At 40.0% G+C, this 21908-nt stretch overlaps 1 protein-coding gene across 10 annotated transcripts; it reads right to left on the bottom strand.

Annotated features, from left to right (window-relative positions):
* On the bottom strand, positions 1–21842 carry EIF4ENIF1 (eukaryotic translation initiation factor 4E nuclear import factor 1). Of its 10 annotated transcripts, none has more exons than XR_014698707.1 (20): positions 21715–21842; positions 21259–21382; positions 17417–17490; positions 16471–16598; positions 15630–15925; positions 14888–15089; positions 13348–13523; positions 11928–12063; positions 11422–11601; positions 9149–9378; positions 7726–7797; positions 7189–7375; positions 6081–6160; positions 5627–5766; positions 5371–5455; positions 4341–4473; positions 2826–3170; positions 2455–2619; positions 2148–2296; positions 1109–1892 (listed from the first exon to the last, which is right to left on the bottom strand). XR_014698707.1 is itself a non-coding variant. In XM_084538647.1 (19 exons), the coding sequence occupies exons 2-19, from the start codon at positions 21376–21378 to the stop codon at positions 1666–1668; spliced, it is 2976 nt and encodes a 991-aa protein (XP_084394773.1). In that variant the 5' UTR covers positions 21379–21382; positions 21715–21842; the 3' UTR covers positions 1–1665. The 10 variants fall into 10 exon arrangements, 7 of the variants coding, with proteins under 7 accessions (XP_084394773.1, XP_084394775.1, XP_084394774.1 ...); XR_014698708.1 differs by having other exon boundaries at positions 2826–3107; XR_014698709.1 differs by having other exon boundaries at positions 1752–1892; positions 2455–2532.
* Positions 21843–21908: the final 66 nt, after the last annotated feature.

Here is a 21908-nt window from a genome sequence, read left to right as displayed (position 1 = left end):
TAGCTGGTAGAATCAACTTTATTTACAGAATGTTACTGGGAAAGTGTCAAGTTAAAAAAGTATGAAAACAATCTTACAAGGACAAGCTGGTGATTGCATGTTTTACAGAGATTGTTTTATGAAAAACTACTAGGAAGTACAGGTGACCCCCAACAGATTCCACATTAGAGGCTGCAGCTTGCTATTTCTGTACAACATGGTCTCTGCTAGACTGAACCAAACCCACCACAGCATGCTGGCAATTGTTATAATACAGTCAAGTGATTTTTTTTTCCTGCTGCTGGTTTTGCATTCAGTGAGACTTAAGAAAGAGCAAGTCTGTGACAATTCTGGTTTTGCTTTCAACTTTTTAAAAAGAGCACAATGGCCTAAGTTCAATAGAAGACATGAAAGCAGTACTAGACTTAACACAAGTGAGAAAGTGAAGTGAGGAACCATGCAGTAGAAGGATGAAGAGAACATTTAACTGCTCAGGAAAGTGGAACAGGCTTAAAAGGAACATAGTATTTTTAAAACCAAATATACACAGTAAGATCACAAAACTACCCCCTCCTCCCCCTTTCAAGCCGCAGAACAAGACTCCAAAAGGCAAGTTTCACAGTATTTGCATCAGTAGATGCACACTAGACTTGGGACAGTTCTTGGATCTCCCCTCTCTACACATGGAAGGGAGGGCAGTATAGAACATACCACAGCTATGACAGGAGTTGAAGGGTGAGGATTCAAAGGCTCCATTTTGATGACCTTTACTAACTTGTCTGAAGGATTAAAACAAGGAAAATACTGCAGCTAAACAATGACCAACACCAGCCCTCTTGAAAGACCTATGCCCTGTAGGTACCTACAGTCTCTTTGCTTATGGCAGACATGAAGAGCTGGCTTTATCAGTACTGTACCAGGTCTCTTCCTCAAGGCCGTTTGAAGACTAAACAGTTCTCTCATGTGATGGCAAGAGTCATACACGCAAGGAATCAGACCTCTGTTACACAGACAGCAAGATGTGGGCTTTTTACTTGGACACTAGCTACACTGAGTGCACAGTACATGACAAAAGGATGTGTTTGAGGGAGACCTAGAGGAGATGAGCAGCAAGAAAAGGCAAAGCAACTTTATCCTGTTCACTCACACTTAGGATATGCAACTTTAATCTTAAAGAAAGTCCCACATGTACAATGGAGAAAGATCCAAACCATAGGCACAACTAAAGCTCAACTGTTATCAGCTACTCTTATGTACAGCTGTATAGATTCAAAAAAGCTATTCTATGTGTATATATACAAAAGATTGTTTATACATAAGTCTGTACACAAGGGTCTATACATTTAGTTTTCTGCAGGAGGAATCCATAGCTGCTACCTCTACACTAGAGAATATCAGCACTTCATTCACATATCTTACAAAAACAAAAAATAGACACTTCCAGAATTAAACTGGCTTTGTCTTGCATCTAAATTTCTTCAGGCTTCACTATTCAAGCCATAATGGATCCTTTAGTCTTGATGCAGACATGAGACCAGGACAGGTGCCATGTGCTTTAGTCTCTCAAAAAGAAATTTTGCACAGAGTGCTAAAAATAAAAGCCCCAAAAAACAAAGAGGTGAAGTCCTGACTATGGACATTTTTATCCAGTCTAAAGAATCACAAGTGTCCCACCCAGTGGTCACTTCACTGCCGATATTCCAGTTCATCTACACTGATGACTTTGGATGGCATAGAAGGGAGAGGCTGCTGCAAGACATCCGAACCAAACCATTTTGCAAGGCCAATAGGAGAGCCACTTCTCTGGCTGGGGCGATGGTCAAGCTGTGTGTGCCCGTGAGATAATCCAGTCCGAGATGGCACATTCTGAGGGGTTGTTTGCACACCAGCAGGTGATCCCTGTGCTCCAGTGCCTGTGGAACGTAAAGCTATTTGAGGTGGAGTAATGAGTTCACCCAATGCCAAGACTTGCCCTAGAGCAGCTATCTGCTAATGCATATTAGCAATCAGCACGTAAGCTAGGACTTTTACTAATTCTATTAGACCTGGGAAATCCAGACCCAAAGTCTTTATTCTCATCAGTGCTCCCATAAACTGCCTGACACTGCCAGTTCTGGGCACAGTATCATGTAGATTAACTGGAAAACCAGTATCAAAGAACATCTTACTTGAGGTAGGTGGGTGATCTTTCTCACCCAGCAAGGAAGGAAAGGCTGCACACGTGCTGCAAAACGCAGATCCATCAATAGCAACACATCTTGAAACTGAATGCTTCAGTTGGACTTCCTTCTGGCATGAGAACCTGCAGTGGCCAAAACTACTCTGGCAATTTAGATATTCATTATCACTATTCTTGTGTAGGTATCAAAGTAGCCTCCTATTAGTCCAGCATACTGAGACAGGCCAACAAGTATACTAACTGGAACAGGCTTTTTAGCATTTTAAAAGAGTTACTCCTGTTTTGTTTTAGCTTACCTGATCTTTGTAGCTGCTGTTGCATCATCGCTAGCTGCAAAGGTGTCCCAGAGCGTGGATTTAAGATGTGATGGCTGGCTGTTGGTAATGGATAAAAAGGTTGGCCAAGGATTGGAGGAGATATTCCCTGCAAGTGAGACAGGTCCACTCCAGGAGGAAGCATACCTATTGTACAACAGTGAGGAAACTTCTTAAGAGGCATACGGACCTTAAAGCAGACCATTTACGTATTTAGATGGGCTAGAATTTATTACTTAAGAGTTCTGATGTAATAGATATTTATTACTGGCCACGTTTGTTTGTGCTGTTCCTAACAGAACTTGAGCCCAGTCAGGAATATACATGTATACTAAAAAGAAATAATGAATTACCTGCTTGCAGTATGGGCAGATGTTGCGGATGAACCCCCTGCGCCAGCATTCTCTGGACCAATCCTGGATGCAGTTGATGAGCAGGTCGCACAATTGGAACATGGGGAACAAGGGGTACTTGATGAACAGGACGGAGGAAAGGGCCTCCTGGTACTGGGGAGGCCATTGTAGGAGTCTTTCTGCCAGTTGATTTAGGCCTGTAGTCTTGCTCTTTGGTGCAACGATTTGCTTGAGTAAGAGGTGTGGAACATGCAGAGCGTTGCAGTGCAGGTAGTTTGGTACCTAAGGTGGGCAAAGTTTCTTGATCTGCATTCTCCACAGAACTAGACAGTAGGTTATCCGTAGCTAGAATTGAATACAACTATTATAGTCCACAGCTAGAGATTGTATCTAGTGAAAACTAAAGCTAATACCTGCATTTGTTTGCTAGACTCCAGGACTAGCTAAACTTATACACATTTCCATTTTCAACAGGAAACTTCTGTCTCCTGGAATGTTTTGGCCAAATTGTGTCAAAACAATAGAGAAGGAAAAAAAATCTCACAGAAACCCTTTGATTGTAAGCTTAAGTTATGACAGAGTTAGCAACAATTCCACCTTTATTTCTTACTTCCCTCACACTTTGAGATTTTTGAACCAGCAGCATGGATGAGTCAGTCTCAAAGCAGACAGGAGGCACAAGGGATCCTCCCCAAATGAGGCTATAACCTGGGGGTGGAGTTGTGCCAGGCATCCAGCCCTAAGCAGTTTTTCAGTGTAAAAGTGTCTGGGGGTTAGCAGCAGCCTTCTATGTCTGACGTTTGCTTAGTAATATTTCATACACTGAAGCACCTCAAGAATCTACTTCCAGATTATCTAGATCACTTAAGCCTAAAATATCTTAGAACTATCTGCTTCAAGTTGAGGTAGCAGTAATAGCTAGAATGCTAAAAGAAAAAAGTTATTATGATAAGAACTGCAAGCTTCTTCTCTGTTGCTGGTAGTACTAAAGTACAATGTCATGGCAATTGGGAACCTTAGTCCCACTGGGTCAGGCAATTGGTATTGAGCATTTCCTTTTTATAGCCACTTACATCAGTTAGGGTGACAAAATGCTTCCTTAATCTGCTACATTTAGAAGAGGTTAATTGGTCTCAGCTTTGATTGTTCAGTTAAGATGTCTCAAGAGGGCTATGAGTTGCTTGTATTCAATTACTGGTATAGAGAGAGATGGAAGTATTATTGTTAATATGCTTGTTCATCAAGACCAGTTGCAAAAAAAAAAAAAACACAGTTCTGGCCCAGGTCTTAGTGTTACTATTGCTCATAAGTGAGGAAAAATGAAAAAATGGATCTAAACCCAACACTGCTGGAAGATTGCCCTGTGGAGCACATCTCCTTCATAGCTCTAACCCTTGTTATAGGCCCGTTTCTACTCCACAAATCAAAAGCATCTTAAATTAGTGCAGGCATGTGTTGAAGCTCTTGAATTCTATTCCAAATCTCATGCATGTTATTTTAAAGCCATTACAATACCTTCATTTGGCCTCTGATTTTCATCTTTGCCATCACTGACTTTCAGTTTCCCAGAAACTGGCTCCTCTTTGCTTTTCTCCTTGCTCTCATACATCTTGCGAATCACTGAGGTAGGTGTAAAGGAAGGAGACAACTGCAGAAAGAGTTAAGAAGCCATGTCTTATTCAGTGCTGATTACTGAAGCCCCACTTTTAGTTATTTAGTTACGGGACACCAGTTCTAGCATCTTTTCCATTTAAAGCTCTTTTGAATTGGTTACTTTGTGCATCCATAAGTTCACCTTATTTCATAGCTTTATTCCATCATTTAAGCAATTCTCTCCATCTAATTTTTGCCAAAGTCTAATGCCTTATTCATATGAACTCAGTGATGACAGATCTATAGAAGACTACCACCCAATTTGCATTGTTTCCCCACCAGTGCTACCTAATTTTAATGGAAGCTGCTCATTTGTTAGGCAATCAGATGCAAGTATTTAGTTTGTGTATGTTGGCCATAAGTTGTAAGCACTTGACCAAATAATTGGGAAACTTAGATCAAAGCAACATGCCACTACATACCACTGAAAACACTGAGGAAACATTTTGTTTTTGAGGCTTTTTTTTTTTAAAGCAATCCTGAAGCTCCTGGGTAATATTTCAGCCTACATTTAGTTGAGTCATTTCAAACCTGTACTGAAGACCAGTGTTCTCTACTGTACGCACTCCAGCTTTCAGCTCATCTTTTGAAGGCTTTGGTACCAAAATATGGGAGCCTAATTTTCCCAGTTTCCTTCCTCTGGTTTCAGAGGACTGGATCAAGGTAACATTAGTGAGGCTTCTACAGTTCTAGATAACTGACTAGTCAGAAGAAATTATTTTCCAAAGTGAAGACATAGTTAAATATCAAGTGCCATTCATGTATCGCATGGCCACTAAGATAATAAGAATATTCAGCTTCTCCTTATATCCTACTGATCATGGTTGCTACAATTAGTTACTGCAGACACCTTTACAGCTTTTCCTACAACCATTACACACTAGGTACTGACCATGCTGGTAATGGATGCTGTAGGGGCTGGAGAAGACGCATTCCCTCTATGTCCTGGTGCTGGTGATTTAGTCACGCGCTGCTGCCTGTTAAAGAGAAGACAGGAAGTTTAGAGGTAGTTCTACTCTTGGCACAGAATGAAAGGCGGAATTGCCTAAAACTAATACAAGCTTAAATGAGTCACTAGTATGAGTATCTTGTGAAAGGTAATACTCGATCAGTTGACAAGGTGTCCCTTACATGTTGCAGATACTCACCTGTTTCTGTAGCCATCTCTGCTTTTGTCCATCTGTGGTTTACCAAAGCCATGCTGATAGAAGTTTGCGGCCTGTATGGCTAAGTCATGTGGTAATGCTAGTCCCTCTAAAGCAGCTTGCTGTATTTCCAAGGGACTCATCTGAAAGGGAGATGTATTGAAAAAAGCTTTTAAAGGTTTACCATTATGCCTTCACAAAACATCTTCCCCCTAAAAGCCCTGTTTTACTGACAGAGGATAGATATTTCAAAAGGTCTTAAGGTACTCTACGATGGGTCTAATGGCAATGAGGTTTTGAGACAGTATTAAGTTCGACTGCACCCACATGCTTGGGGTTCACTAGAACAAACAAATGTAACAAATATCTGCATATTGCAGAAACAAGATTGTTTGAGACTTCGAAATACAAGAAAAACAGATGAATACACATTAAGCAAGAAGCATTTAAATCTAACCTGGGCAGCAACTGGGCTCATGGGCTTCCTTACACCTGGAAATGGATCACCAAGCAATTGCTGAGAACCTTGTCCAAAACCTAATGAAAAAGCATTGTTACATTCAAAAGGACTAACAGATTCTCCCCCCTTGTCCCTCACACACGTAGTATTGATATATCTGCAAGTTAACCATTTTTACATTAATGACTCCTTGCGAAGATCCCCAGCCTAACACTTAACAGGGAAGAGAGCTATGTCTCTTCCCTGTCACTAGGGAGAGCCCAGAGGGTAGTAGCAGCCTTTTGTGATACAAGTAGCCAAGTTGTCTCTTCTTGAGGATTAACCCCAGCAGGTAGCTAAACACCAGCTACTTGTGCACTCTCCCCACCTTCCAAGTCCCCCACAGGGCAGAGAAGAATAAAAGCGAGAAAATTTGAGTCAAGATAAAAACTGTTTAGTAAGTAAAAGTAGAAGAGAAAGAACAAAAACAATGGAAAGGCAGTCATCTACCTCCTACAGGTTGACCAATACCCAGCCAGTTCCCAGGCAAAAGACAGCTATCCTTCCTAAACTCACTCTCTCCCTTTTTATTGCTGAATAAAACTTTATATGCCACAAAGCATCTCTGGTTACTTCTGGTCATCTGCATGGTTGCCTCCCCACCCATTCTCTTGGGCACACACATCTCCCATCCAATCACTGGGGTTGCAAAGTGAGAACAGACAAGGCCTTGACACCTAACACTGTTCAGCAATAGCTAAAATAATGCATATCAGCACTGGTTTGATCACCAATCTAGAACACAACACCATACTGGCTGCTACAAAAAAAAATTAACTCCAACTCAGACTGACCTGCTACATCCTTAAGATTGGTTTCTTACACAGTAAGAGAACACATTACTTCACACCAGAATTTACTGAGGTCTAGCTGAGAGACTTCTACATTTTTTGGAGATAAGTTTAACATAAGAGAAAATTAAGATGTTGTATTGTACGTACACTCAAGAGGCAGACACTGAGCTAGCTGCCCAACAACTACCAGTAAGTTTATTGTTCTGTGAAGCAGTATTTAAAGCAAACTTAAGTCTTTAAAAGAATATAACAGCTTTTGTAACAAGTCTCACCAATGGGTGAAGAAGATATTCTGTGACGCAGGTAATCTGCTGAAGCAGCTCGAGTTGGAAACACTGGTGGAATAGGAGGAGAAGGTGCTCTTTGTCCCAGTAAAGAGGCTCCAGGTTCCAATCCACTTATCAGGCCACTTAAGACATTTGATGAAGCTGGTCTGGTAATAGGTGGGCCGAGAAGCTCCTAAGAAAATGTAATGAAAGTGTTCAGAATATGACCCAATTACAAAAAAGTTTTTACTAGACTACATGCTATGCTATTAATAGCAACTTCGAGACAGACAAGGTTGACCTACACAACTAGACAAATTCTGGATTCCCCTTGGAATTAGGCATTAACCAAGGTTTTAGTTTTCTGGTTGTAGTTGTGATGCCGTTTCCCACAAGACTGAAATTCCGTCAGTTTAGCTTTGTGAATAGGTCTCTCCTCTCACAGGGAGAGAAGTCTGACTACTGATGTTATAACTGCCTTCAATATCTCAAACTACCTTTTCATTAGGGAAAACTATTTAAAAGCATATCAATGAGAAATACCTGTAGAATATTTTTTGACAGAGGCTGGCCTGGCATCTCTGGAGGTGACATTAAGTGGCTGTCAAGGCTCTGCTAAGGAAATGAAAATATTATAAGCTATAAATATGACAAGTATCATACAAATCAAGAGACAAGTCACATTTTATCTGCCAAATTAAATCCCAGCAAAGTTAAGGGCTGAGCTGTCTTCACTGATCTTCCCTAGTCAAGACAAAGCTGAGTGCTAGACTGCACGTAAGTAGTTCAACATGCATTGTTCAAGTTTTGTTTGAGAAATGTGTTCTTTGCTATCTCTCAGTAAAGGGGGATGAAGCTAACAATTGGATATAGTTTAACAGAAAAAATGCTTTAGACTTTAGACTTGTATGTTAGAAAAAAAGTATTTTAAAGTGCCAGAAGTTATTAATAGCTTCTGGGTCAAGCTGTTTAGGCAGCTAGTGGCAACATGAATTTCATGCTGCAATCTCACAATCTAAAGCTTAGCATCATCTGTTTAATATTAATCTTCCAATTAACAATCAGTATTCAGTTTAATTTTTATTCTTAAACATTTTAGAACCCAGTTTAGAGTATTAGTTTGTACAGACAAAAGTTTGTACCTTTTAAAACAAAAGCCACTAAAGCAAGACATCTGAGCTTCAGGTAAGTGTAAGTTATACCTATACTAAACTACTTCAACAGACACTCCTTTTAATTCCAGCATAGAGGCAACCAGCACTAGCAAGTCTTCCATAAAGACTCTTATAAAGACCAGACTGATGTCTATTATGTGTAGACAGCACCTCTTCTACAGAGGTTTGTTTTTATTAAAAAAGGCTCAGGCAGTATGAGTTCAAGCGTAGGCGATTTTGGACACTAATCAAAAAGCCCTCTACAGCAGGGAATCTTTTCATTATACAGGATCTTTTAAGTGGGGGACAAGCATTTATAGTCTTCAAATATTAAGCAACTAGATATTCACATTGGTCCACTTTAAAGAATCCTCAAAAACCCAATTATTAGAATTCTCGCATAGGATGAGTTGTGGGGGTTTCAGAAACTTAATATTCCATGTTAGTATTCCACGTTAACATGGAATAAACCCCATGAACCCTGAAGTGAAGAAAACTTATTTCCTTTGGCTGGGGAAAGTGACCAAAGCACTTCTGTTTTATCATTGCTTTTCTAAGATCTAAGGAACCTGCTTTGGCAGGGGGGTTGGACCCGATGATCATATGAGGTACCTTCCAACCCCTTCAATTCTGTGATTGCTTTCTTCTCCCTCCAAGCAGCAACATTCTAAATGAAAGTTAATACTTAAAATCATGCCACTGGATCCAATCAAGCCCGACACATTATCAGAAGCATCATGTAAGGGGTTTTCACTTTGTGTCCTGTATCTTAGCGCAGATCCATTTACAGTTCAGAGCCAGCTGTTACTTACATTGACTTTGGGCTGTGAAGGTAGAGTCCCACTTGCCTTCATGCTGCTGACTAGTTTGTTAAAGGCAGTCATATCACCATCTTTTTTGATCTGTCTGGAGCCAGCTATGTTCAATGGTTCCTCCACTTGCTCTGCCATAAATGGAGTAGCAATTTTTCCTTCCTGATCAACTTTCAGGCCCTTAAGCCCAGCTTCAACTTCTTCCACTGAAAGTACTACTCCTGAATGTGCTGAGAAATACAGAAGAAATACTGGTAAACCACAGCTCTGCTTAAAAAATAAGTTTTAGTTCTTGTACAGATGCTGAGTACAAGCTGTCTGAAAACAAGGTAACAGTCAAAACCTTGTTTTCTGATATTCACACCAACTGTCAAACCATGTCTTACCACTGTTTAGACAAGCATCCTCATACTTACATTAGAAGCATTGTCATGCAAGACCATAAGAATTCATTTACATTTCAACCAATTAAGTTTTCCTTACCTTTCATATATCCTGTGAGATATATACACCATTACTACATTTGACAGCGTATTAGGATTTCATCTCCTTTTAACAGAATATATTCATCTGAAAGTGACCTAATTAAGTACAACTTCCTGAATTGATCTTATAGTTCAGGAAACCATATGGTCTTAGAGCCACAATGTAAGTGATGTCAAGCTGCCTGAAGCCATCATAGGTACACAGAATAAATACCTGGAAAAATCTTGATGCTTTGGAAAAATCAGTTGCACACATACTTGGGTGTGCATGAAGTTTGAAGTAGACATTTTCTTCGAAGTTAGAGCCATTACAGAATGACAGCATAATTGGTACAAGTATTAATAAGCAGTACTTATCCTGTGTATGTATGCATACATACAAATTGCTATCAACGTGTGACATCAAGGTTAGACAAGTGTTATGGACCAGTTTGTTTGGCACAAGGCATGACACCTTAAGAGAAAAGAGATAGAAGCATGCTATGGGATGCTGTAGCAGATGCTGACCCAAAGAAACAAGACTTACTGGAAATTTGGTCAAGATGGTGAGAAAAAAAGAAACAATGATTCAGACATGCAGTATGGAACATGAGAAGCATAATGTTGGTGGAGAGGAATTGGCCTAGAAACTCCATAATAGTTGAGCATTTTATGGAAATATTTAACGCATAGCAGGTACTTTTAGAGAATGAATAGAAGCTTCCACGTAGTTCTTTCATCCTTGTTTTGTGAGGATCAAAATTTAGGAAGTTTTTAGTAGGAAAGTCAGACCAAGCAGAACATAGAAAAGACTTGTAGCTTGATTTAAGTCAAATTAAGAAAAGCTTTTCCATGTATTAAAACAATTCCTACTCCCAAAACGGATGCTTAGGTGTATTTGCAGTTCTTGGATGATTTTATACCCTGTCAGTCCACACAAATCATGGAATAACATTACATTTTGTTCAGTCCATTTCACATGGCAATACATGCTGCTTGCCAAAAAAGAGACTAACATGGAATTAGACCTTGAGATTTCAAAGAGAACACATGCTATTTACCATCCATGCATGCTACAGTCTCAAACATGCAAGTCCCTGACTTGGAGGCGCTCTTCAATAAAGTTTAAGTCAGCCCTGAACTCAATTTAGAATTCACTTTTGCTGGCAATTTGCTGTTCTAACAGAAGAAGTTCCCTGTAATTCCATGATTCTAGCCAAGTTAACATTACAGAGCCAAATCTGTTCTTGTGTTTTAGCTCTACGTTAATTTATTAGAACACTGAATCAGCAATCTTCTTGCTTTTCAAGTACTAGCAAAAGTCTTGAGAAGTTTAATTTTACAGTGCACATTTAAATACTGATACCATGAAGTGATTGTTCATCTTTTCAGATACTGATACTTAATGAATGTGATACATTATAGATGCTTGCAAGAATGACTTAAAATGCAAGTTTTTGGTTAACCAAAGTTTAGATACCAAAGTTTCAGAACTGATATTACCAGTCTCCAATAGAAAAAAAGTACATAAAGGCCAGAGACAAAGCTGGAAACCCAGCTCAAGACTTGTATTGTAACTGGCCAGTAAAATGGTTTGATAAGAGTCCTGATGTCATCCTGTGATAGGATGAGAAGAATCAGTGATGACAGTGACTTAACTGAGACTTGCTGAGTATTTGATCTGTAGTGTCAGTAAACGTATAGTACTTCCTACTTCTGGACTCAACAGTAGATGTTTCCAGAATACCAAGCCTCTTGGTTTGAGATACTGCACAACAAGAACTCCACAATATCTGAAGAGGCACTTACTGCTCTCTCTAAGCTTTTCCTTGTTGGCTGAAAGACTTGAGAGAAGAGGTTTTAAGTCCACTTTGGCTTTCTGTAGCATTTCTAAGATGTCCACTTTGTTTTCAGAGTGGTCTTCCAATGGAATGGGAGCAAAGTAGTTTCCAGAATTCTGGCCAGGGGAGAGAATGGCTTGCTCTAGACCTGAAACAGCAAAACCAGGAGCACTGCCACATCAGTTTACCAACCCAATGTCTCAAGATGAACATATACTGGTAACCAAGTTCAATATGTCAATGAGATGTTATGCCTTACATCCCCTGCCCGAGATCAGCTGGAGAGCCATCATGAGCATGACAAGAATATTTACAAAAAAGTAACTCAGCTGCTTACTCTAAGAGCGTCCAAAAGAATATCAAGTGCTTGAACTGTGGGAGAATTTACTATCCTAAAGCTCTGTCATATTATTAAAGAAGTAGAAAGGAAGATGGAAGAAGAATATCTGACCTTGCATTGTCCTACAGTCTTACCTGCCAACCTCTCCAGTTCCTCATGTGGTGTAGATCTCAAGCTGCTTGACCGACTTCCAGAACGACTAGGATTAGAAAACCACCTGCTGAACCTGCTGGCAGACACTGAACCTTCCCCCAGCACATCTTCTATCATCTAGATTGGGGAAAAATAACAGAAGCAAGATAAGATCTTTGAGAAGCTTTACTGTGAAACCAAGATATTATTGCTATAGACAACTAAATTGTGCTCTTGCAGTTTATAAGCTTTGACCTGCTTTTTCCTTCCCAAATATAGTAACACTTGTGTAATTAGCGCTGGCAAAACCCATAATATATCTTTTATAGTTTTAATCTGAAAAAATCTTTGGTATAACTGAAACAGCAGAGCATCCAACAGCTACAACTATGGCATTTTAAAGTGGATGCGTGAGAAAAGCAGGAGGAGCATCTGCCACAAGTAATAGAACAAATAACAGCCTAGTAATTCTGAAAGTCAAATGACTAGATAAGGACCAGTCTTGGTCTCCATCACTATACACAAGCTAGAGTCTTAATTAGCTGAGCTTTCTGCAACCATGACTGAATTCAGTTCCAGCACAAAGAACAGTGCCTTAAATGCAGTGCAGACACTTCTCCCCAGCTTGGGAGTATCCCCCAAGGGGTGAGGTGGAAGGCTAGCAGCTAAGAGCTACCTGCTTGCACTTCACATGCTGAACCACTCTGACTAAAGGGGTTGCATTCTTCAAGTCAAAGAACCCTACACCACCAGTTTAATGGCAGCCAGCACCTCCTCCCTTCAGGCTGACTCAAGTTCACTCAACAGTACTCAATTGAGCTGGTCTGTCAGAAGTCACTACCACACATAGTGACTGCTTGCTTCTTCACTAGTCACTACAAGTGCTTTAAGAGCAGTGCATTCTAAGATTTAACTTAAAGTAGAACTTGGCTTACCTCACAAAAGACTCCAGTTAAAAGTGGGCCCAAGTGCAATTTTACCATACAGTATGTTTACTGTAAGCTATACACAGGAGTAACAGTTTCTCTCTTCCAATCTGCTTTCTCTGATAAATGGTGTTGAGCACCACTTGTTTAACAGCAAAAAAAAAAAAAGATAGTATTGACCCACTTCATTTTGATGAAAGAAAATCTGTCTAAGATGCTTATTTTGGATCTTTATTTCTCCTTTCTTTTGGTTACCACTAATCAGCTTGTTTGCCTCACACATTTCCTTTGGAGATGGAGCTAGTCTCAAAGATAACATTTGGAAGTTGTTTGGAAGTAACACCCTAATGATTCAGAACTAAGTTTTTGGAAATTGATTTTAGACTTCCACACTGCCTTAAGTAACTTTCAAAGCAAGAAGTTTTAGCTACCACTGAATATAGCAGAAGTCAGAACTGTTTCTCACAAGTACATCCACTTAAAAGAAAAAACTCACCGAAGCCAGGCCAGGAACACTTTTATCCAAGTTAAAAAACTCATTGAAGTCAAACTCTCCTGGAGCTGGTTCTTGTAAGACAGCTTCCCTAGGAACTTCTTGATCTGCTGGAGTTTCATTGGCAATGACAGTTTGCACTTCATCTTCTTCTGCCACTCCACCATTGCATTCAATCCCTTAAAAAGAAAAATCAAATAATTGCTGAGTCACTGAACTTACCTATTTCCTGTAGGAGAAGTGCCTAGCAGGCAATATGTTTGCCTAGCAATTACAAGCATAGGACTAAAGTAGTTTAGCCACCTATGGGATACTTCCTCAGCAGTTCTGTACCAATTGGGTCACCTAATCTTGAGAAATATGACAGAGAGCTATGAGGTTTCTTCCTGATGAGAAGAATGTGCTGATGTCTTTGCCCTAGTAATCAATGACAAGACGCATGGAATAGCACAAAGCTGAGGTTCAGATTGGACATTAGAGAAGAGCTTCACCACAAGAGTGGTGAAACATTGAAACAAGCTTCCTACAGAGGTGGTTGATGCCCTGTAACTGTCAGTGTTTGAGGCGTTTCAATAATGCTCATTAACGTGCTTCACTTTTGGTTAGCCCTGAAGTTGTGAGGCAGTTGGACTAGATGATTTTTGAAGGTCCCTTCCAATTGAAGAATTCTGTAAAACACTGGCTGCAGTCTACTACAACAGTAACTACAATCCACTGGATTTCAGGTCAGGTACAGAGCTTCTAGTCTGTAACTAAGACTACCTACTCCAAAACATGGAAGTGAGAATTACAATTGAACCAGTAATTAACCATCCTGAGCAACCAAGGAAGATACATAGATTAGACATCAGACCTTATGTCACATCAAGCAGGCAAGCAGATACAGCTGTCATATATATAGCATGTTAATAGCCACAGATGTTTCTTGATGAATCCTTGGCAGCTCCTACTTTCTTCCTTGAAACCCCAGAAACCAGACTCCCTGGAAGCTGGTACTTGACAAGAGCTGTCTTAATATTGTCAAGATATGACCAGTATTACTCCTACTCCACCAGCAGGAGCAGAGCACATACAAAGGTTTACCAAGCTCACACAGGTGCTGCAAGAGAACTGTAACATGACTACAAACAAACCTAGTGTGGAACTGTGTATTCACTTAAGTAAAATGTAGTACAATTTAAATCCAAACAGTTTATTTTGCCCACCTGTGGAATTTCTACCATTAAGAAACCATCTCTTTAGTCTTCAGCAGCCAACCAAATACAGAAGTGGACAAAACATTATTAGTAGCCTATGAATTCCTTGTATGACTCAATACCCATACAATGTTTTTCTCCCCCAGCTTTTCAGCTCTGCCTTTCAGATGGCAAATACCTTTAAGTGATACAATATTATTTCCCAACAAAAAGATCACTCAAGCCTCGTCTTTTGCTTCAGGATGATCAAAAGCAATGTGAGTTTAAGACAGAAGTTGAATCACCTCTATATCCAGCAATACACAATACTACCAGAGAAGCAAAGCTTCTGTTAAGTTTGCCATTACCTTCTTTTAGTGAGGCTGTGCGTCGTCTCGTACGTTTTCTCCCTTTGTGATCTTCCTCCAAAATTTTATCATCAAAGCCTGTGAGCTCAATGGTTTCAGACTGACTTGTAGGACCAGCAGAGAACCACTCAGGTTCCTCTTCAGTATAAGAGTCATTCCGTCTCCGCTCCCCAAAGACACGTTTGCTGTCACCAAATTCCCTCTGAAGTAGAATATTAAAAATATTAACCATTGAATACAGTTTCAAAGCATTCTTCCCTGACCTCCAAAGCAAACACCACCTTACATGCTCTTTTAAGGTATGCATTCAGCATGCTCCGGAAGTATTTCAATTTTAAACTTTGTGTTATGAAGTGGGAATTCAACTGAAGGTTTAATTTGTTTTCATAAGAAGAATGGCTTAAATCATGAAAAGCTTCTATCTGCTGAAGCTAAGGACAGTGCTTGCTGACAACAGCTACATCAAGAACCATGAATTATTAGACTACACAGTATCTAATAAATCTAGCATGAGGTTTGCAGAATACACAGAATTGGATGTACTACAGTTAATCTGTCAGAAGGATTGAGAACAGTTTTTGAAGCTCTCAGTGCTCAGCCTTTGGACCATAACAGTGCTGCTAAGAAGAAATAGCCTATTTGTGGGGAACACTTTACTGTAATGTAGTTAATCTGCCTCTGCTTTTATTGCTGAGTGTCCAAAAACTAATTTAATAGGTAATCAGGAAAAGAAAGAACAAACCCTGAAGCGTTTATCTTTGTAGTCCCTGTCACGATCTCTGTCTCTTGCATCTCTAGAATCACGTATGTCTTTATCACCACCCCGGTGGTCTTTATCAAAGTTGCGAGAAGAGATAATTCTTCCACTGCCAATCCTCCGGCCACCAATAACACGGACACCATCATTTTCTTTTTCTAATGGGCTGCCTGATCGACGTGAGCTAACAGCTGCAGTTACATGACAGCCACCTCCAAAGCTTCGTCTTTGTGGACTTAAGACTACATCCAAGTCATCTTCTTTCACTCGCTCTCTTGGATCTACAAATCAAAGATCACATAAAGACCATGTATTTGGTAAATAAAAGCTAGTTATCAGTAGAATAGCCTTCCATCCCACAATCTTGCTGCCAACCCAGAGGTTTTTGAAGAAAAATACACATGATTTACTTCTGTGAGGCTAATTAAGCCAGACACCACAGAAAAAATGAAAGTTACAGTTGGATACTAAAGAACCATTGCTCTGTCACCTATGAAGTATATGCTTGTTCCCACCTAGACCTCCTAAGTACTTAATATTGAAGCACAGGGAAGTAACCCCCCTGCAATTGCACAACTATGTGTAGTTAGTATTATATAACAAGAATAGTATGATAAAACAACTGGCTGCTATGTTTCTTATCTTAGATAGGTTACCAGAATACTGAGAACAAGGTTATACTAAGAACCACCAAGATTTCCTTGATCCTTATTTTATGTAATTAATTTTCAGAGACTGTTTTGTCTTATTTATGTTACCCCCAAGGAAAAGTTTTGTCAAGAGCTTACATTCAATTTGGAGTCCTGTGCTGTAAGAATGCACTTACCTACTATCCTACGCATAAGAGAAGTCCGATCTGAATCCAAATCTTTTTTAAAGCTTTCCACTGGTGAAGTTCTTCCTGAAGTTGGATATAAAGATGCATGCCACTTCTCTGGATCCCAGACACCATCACTACAAAAATAAAGTTACACGATTGTCTACTACTTGTAGTGTAAGAAATACATCTTATTACTACTGCTGCTGAAAACCAGAATTTGCTCACTAGTGATCAGTACAAATGAGATGCATCTCCCATATCCAGCTTCTAAGTCTGCCTTATTATACTTTATGACCTCATATATGGTATTCTGGATCATTTTTGGAAGCATAAGGAAGTATATAGTATATATTGGATTGTAGAAGGGACAACATACGTTGTCCCACTAGGTATCAGTGAAGTTTGCCTGGTACACTGATAAAAATAACTCAAGTAGATCAAATGTCTCTGTTCTTAGGCATTCTGAAGGTTCTCCTACTTGTACAATAAAACCTGATATTATAGATCCTGCTGTTTAGCAAACTTACTTATAATCACAAGCCTAGAACATTCTCATTTTAATTTTTAGATGAGGTGAACAGTCAACATGGAAGAGTAATCCATCAAGCAAACCAGCTTGTTAAAACAAGCCTGTTAGTGCTACGCATCTATCTATATTCTTAGTAGCATTTTAATAAAACTAAGGACAGCACTAGAACCATGCTGAAGCATGGATTTTGCATGCTTGCAAGACTTGTATTGTGTGAAGTTATTTTCTGCTGGATCTTGTTAGAATTTTTTCAAAGCACAACACTCCCTGAAGCATTCATTTTTTCTTTACTAGGTCAGTACTTCTGAACACACTTTAGTATACTTGCATTGAAATCAGTAACTTCTCAGCTAAAACTTCTTGCTATTTAAACTTCTGTTTTAAAATAGATGCCTATAGTTTTTTGTATAATCAAGAAAATACCTGTCATATTTTTCAGATAGACAAGAAGGTCTTTGCTTAGAGTAGGGACGCTCTTTAATATCCAGCAGTTCCTCCTAGAAAAAGAAAGAAGTTAGCTTCAATGCTCACCTGGACAAAATTCAAGTGACCCAAAATATCTGTTCCAGACTGCCTGTTCAATCTAGTTTGACAACCCCAGATTCTCAACATGTTGTTTTTATTTCCTGTTAAATACTACAGTGAAAAGTTGACATTAGACAGTTTATTTTGCTACTAAGCAAACCATCTCAGGTGATATAGTAACCCTTTAATCAGAACTATAGTTCCCACCTCCCATTACTTCTATCTACAAAACTGGAGATAACATAATGGCTGTTTGAGAATCAGGAATGAGACTAAGCTGTAACACTGACATTTTATAGAACAAGTGACTGACTCATACCAACACAGAAGAAATATCTGAGTGATTCTAATGTCCAAGGAATATTTTACTGATGAAACATTAGAACAGTTAACTTAAGTATTCAATTTTTTGTGAAAGCATTTATACAAGTCAGCATAGGACTTCCAGAAACAGATCTTAAACTTAGTTCTAAGCAGTTTAGCACCAGAAAGACTCTGAAAGTTAATTTCTGAAGAAAGTCTGAAAACCAAAAATCAGTCTTAAGCAACAAGTCAGTAGAACAGTACTTCAGTGGCAGTGCCTAGCAAGTGATTCACATTTTCCTCCCATGTCTACTCCATATTAGATGAAGAACCAAGTCTGCTTTTAATCTAAGGAACATAAACTCTTAATATTCACTTATTTGAAGCATTAAGCCTTACTAGGTGATGTTCAATCCTCATTAACAACTGAGGGGCTGCTCACATCATACATGTTTACTTCCCCATTTCCCTCTACAGTTCAACTTACAAGACAGACTTAATCGATATTGGAGCTAGTAAGTTTAAGACAGTTTAAGACAGCACTGAACACAGCAATCTTCATTCCATTTAAGATTCAGGTAGTAAAAAAAAAAACAAAAACATTACACAACAGCAGTTACTGAAGTAGATCTGGAAATTCCAGCCAAGCTTGCCATTTCTGACCATCACCCAATTCCAAAATATCACATATAGCCACTCTACCCAACACCAAATTGGTGCTGAATTGTTATTTTCGTTTTCTACTTTCTGCTAGCTTCCAAATCTAGTCCTTAGTTTACTACTGCACATTCCTAATTATTTAATGTAGGCTAGCAATTTACTATTTAATTAGAGTTTGCCACATTTAAAAAAGCATTATAACAGTGTTATTACCAATTCTTTGACTTATAAGCTTGGTTGTAGTAAAGATGCACATTTCTAATTAAATTTACTCATCTTCCTTACATTACCTTTCTTCAATCTGCCTCACTCCTGGCTGTACTGAACTGATTCAGAGCTGTGCAGAAATTGGTGGAAAGCAGGAAGGATAAAGTGATCCTAACAGCAGATAACACATCAGCCAAACAGAAGAAGGGAATCTCTCTACTATTCTCCTGAGATTACAGTATTTGAACAAGAGCTTTCACACAACTACCTCCACAACTAAAATCAGTTCACTAGCTACATGCACTTGATACTTGAAAAATTCCAGGTGAAACTTGGTAGCTGAACACCTTAACATGCACACAAGTTTCCTCCCTGCCTTCAGCATCAGCCAGGTCTTCAGCAAAAAAAATAAATCTATTTTTCTTAGCAAGATCAGACAGCCAGGACAGCAAATGTTTAAATAAAAAGACTGGCCTTCCTGCTCACAGCCTCCCAAAATAAACCTTGATATACAAGGAAAATCAACCTTGTAACACTATCACATAAGTATTAACAGCACAGTCCATTACCAGACTTGGAAATTTACTATTTTGTTGGCCACGAGAGGGAGTCCAAAGACTTCCAATCAGAATTTATTGCAACTTTTGTATTGAAGTGAGGAGTGTTTGAATTGTTTCTTGGCTTTCATTTATGAGCTGTGCACCCTTGGAGCAACAGCTTCCAAAAAGCTAGAAGAAACAGCCTGGAATACATAACATTTTCTCATAAGAGTAAATGAATGTTGCTGCCACAGCATGGTTTATTTTGTTTCTTCTGTTCTGCTTTTTTTTTAAAAAAAAATTCTCACAGTACTACTTTTAAGGAGGTGGAAGAAAGGGGTTTTTACCTGTTAAACAGTTTTATTCAAGCAATATACAAGGATTTGGTGTGAACCAATTGTTGTCCTACCAGTAGTAGGTTAATATAAATTGTTAAAAGAACTCAGTCCCCACTCCAAACCAGCAGTACATGTCCTGAAGCAGTGTTCCTCCCACCCTTAAATGGTATGGAACTGGATCATGTGAAAGTGGCTTATGATGTTGATTACATGATCATGTGTATTTAAGTTGTTATGCTTAAGAAAGTCTTAATATGACTCAGATACTTTAATAGATTGTTTTCTAGTGTTTATTCATTTGCAACTCCTTGGAAACCAATAACTAAAGGAGACCTTTATTAGGGCTTTCTGACACTAATTCTCCAGCTTTTATCCTGATCAGAACTACAGTTCAGTTACTGAATCCACAACTGCATCACTTCCTTTGTACACTTACCACCAGCACTAACTGAACACAGACCAAAAAGCAGTCAGAATTTGAACCTGCACTCCTCTTGAAAGGAGCTGAGCAAAATCTGTGAAGACAGATACTGATTTGTCCAACAGTGAAAGTATTAAGACACCACCTCTCCTCCACTTCAGGGTTAACTAAAAGTTCAGAACCATACTACGCATGGCATCTTAGAAGGCTAAGATGCACACCTTTTTTAAGAGGGAGAGAATTGGAGATGCATGCTGTTCCCACGTAAGTTTTGCCTGTTCTAAAGTACTTGGCTTATTGTTGATGCCTAGTCAAAACAAGCTAGCCCTGCTATCTCAGCAGAGCAGTCACAATGATAATTTTCTTCTTAAAAAAACCAACCTACTAGGACACTAACAGTTCAGAATTCCTCAAGCAAGATAACACAATCAGCAACAGCACACTGTTTCATTCTGTTCCACACTTCAAGCCATTTGTTGTAAAGTGTCTCAATAGATTTCTACACAAAGCAATAACCACCTGTTCCCACAGCTTGCAGCAACAGGAAAGTCCACCACCATTAAAAAGTTTTCTAAAACCACGCTTCAGCAAACAAAATTTGAATCTTAAATGCCACAGTATATCAAACTTCCTCAGGGCTGAAAGGATCTTTATTTGCAAGTTACTCACTTAGGGATATGCATGAGGGGAAAAACAACAATTACCACAGGTGAACTACAGCACCTGTGCTAAAGTTTTTAACATTAAGAACTGGTTGGATTCATAGGTGTTTAGGCTTCCAACACTCAAATATGAACAACTTTAAGAGTATGAAAAGCATCTCAGACACATGCTAAAGCTGCTGATAAGACCTGGTGTGCTATATGTTCCAAGGAAGTGGCATCTACTTTAAGGAAACATTTTGGTCAGCTTCTTAAATGAACATTGCTGAAAGTCCAACTAAGACTATGAAATGCAAGTGCTCAGGAAAGCTCGTAGGACAACATACTTCAGCTGCTATCATAACCTCCCAAGCAAATGCTCTGAGGTGCTTGGCTATTAAAATAAGGTGGTGGGAAGCAAAAGCATATCAAGGACAGGGTTGTGGGTTGTACAGCTACCCCACATTTAACAGGTTGCTCATTTTATATCATCTGGCAAATCCTAATCCGTGCAAAGGCTTCTCAGAATTCACCCTACTGCTCCCACCTCACAGGAACCTCTGCTCCCCCTTTATTTCTGAGACCAACAGCTCTATGTACATCTCTTAAAAGAAAAAGAGAAACAGCTTACTTTTGTGTAACGATGCGGGTATTTTGTCGCAGTTCTATTCAACTCCAGGAAAGCATCACCATTTTCAGCTTCCGTTGTGCCTCCTTTTTTATCCATGGCTACTTCCAAGCCTTTGACCATGGACCTAATTAAAACAAACAAACAAACCATCAGGCTGAGACACCCACTTCTAGTGGATACACTTTGCTCCCCGTTCAGGAAGATTCTAAGCACTTAAACGCACCGAATAAACACACCACCACCCCCAACCTGTAGCTGCACCCCCTACAACATTCACCGTGCTCCCGGAGCCCAGCCCAGCCCTGCCCCACGGCGTTAACGCCACGAAGATCCCGGGGAAGCAGCGCAGCAGCACCCGGGACAGCCGAACTGCGGCCCCCCGGTGCAGGCAGCGCGGCCCAGGCCCTGTCCCGGGACAGCGGCGCGGTGGGGGCAGGTGACTCAGCGGATCCTCACCTGCCGCGTCCCGGGGCCGTCCCCCCGCTCCTCACCGCGCCGGGCCTCCCGCCGGCAGCTCCCCTCCGCTCCAGGCCTCAGCGCCGCCCGCGGCGTTTCCTGCTCCCGGCCACCGGCTCCGCTCCCCCCCTCACGCAGCCCGGCGGCGCCGTGCTCGCTCCCCACCCCCCTTCCTCCTCCTTCTTCCTCCTCTT

This window comes from Aythya ferina (genome assembly GCF_964211825.1).
Source record: "Aythya ferina genome assembly, chromosome: 17".
NCBI classification, from domain to species: Eukaryota; Metazoa; Chordata; class Aves; order Anseriformes; family Anatidae; genus Aythya; species Aythya ferina.
Note: the sequence above shows the minus strand (reverse complement) of the source record. Positions and strands in the feature narration are given on the sequence as shown.

Bases quoted from the DNA above. Each gene is read 5' to 3' on its own strand.
- EIF4ENIF1 (XM_084538647.1), bottom strand. From the start codon at position 21,378: ATGGTCAAAGGCTTGGAAGTAGCCATGGATAAAAAAGGAGGCACAACG. The intron at 15,090-15,629 runs GTTTGTTCTTTC...ATTCTACTTCAG, and splicing joins ACAAAGATAAACGCTTCAGG to AGGGAATTTGGTGACAGCAA. The intron at 7,376-7,725 runs GTATTTCTCATT...ACATTTTCTTAG, and splicing joins TGTCAAAAAATATTCTACAG to GAGCTTCTCGGCCCACCTAT.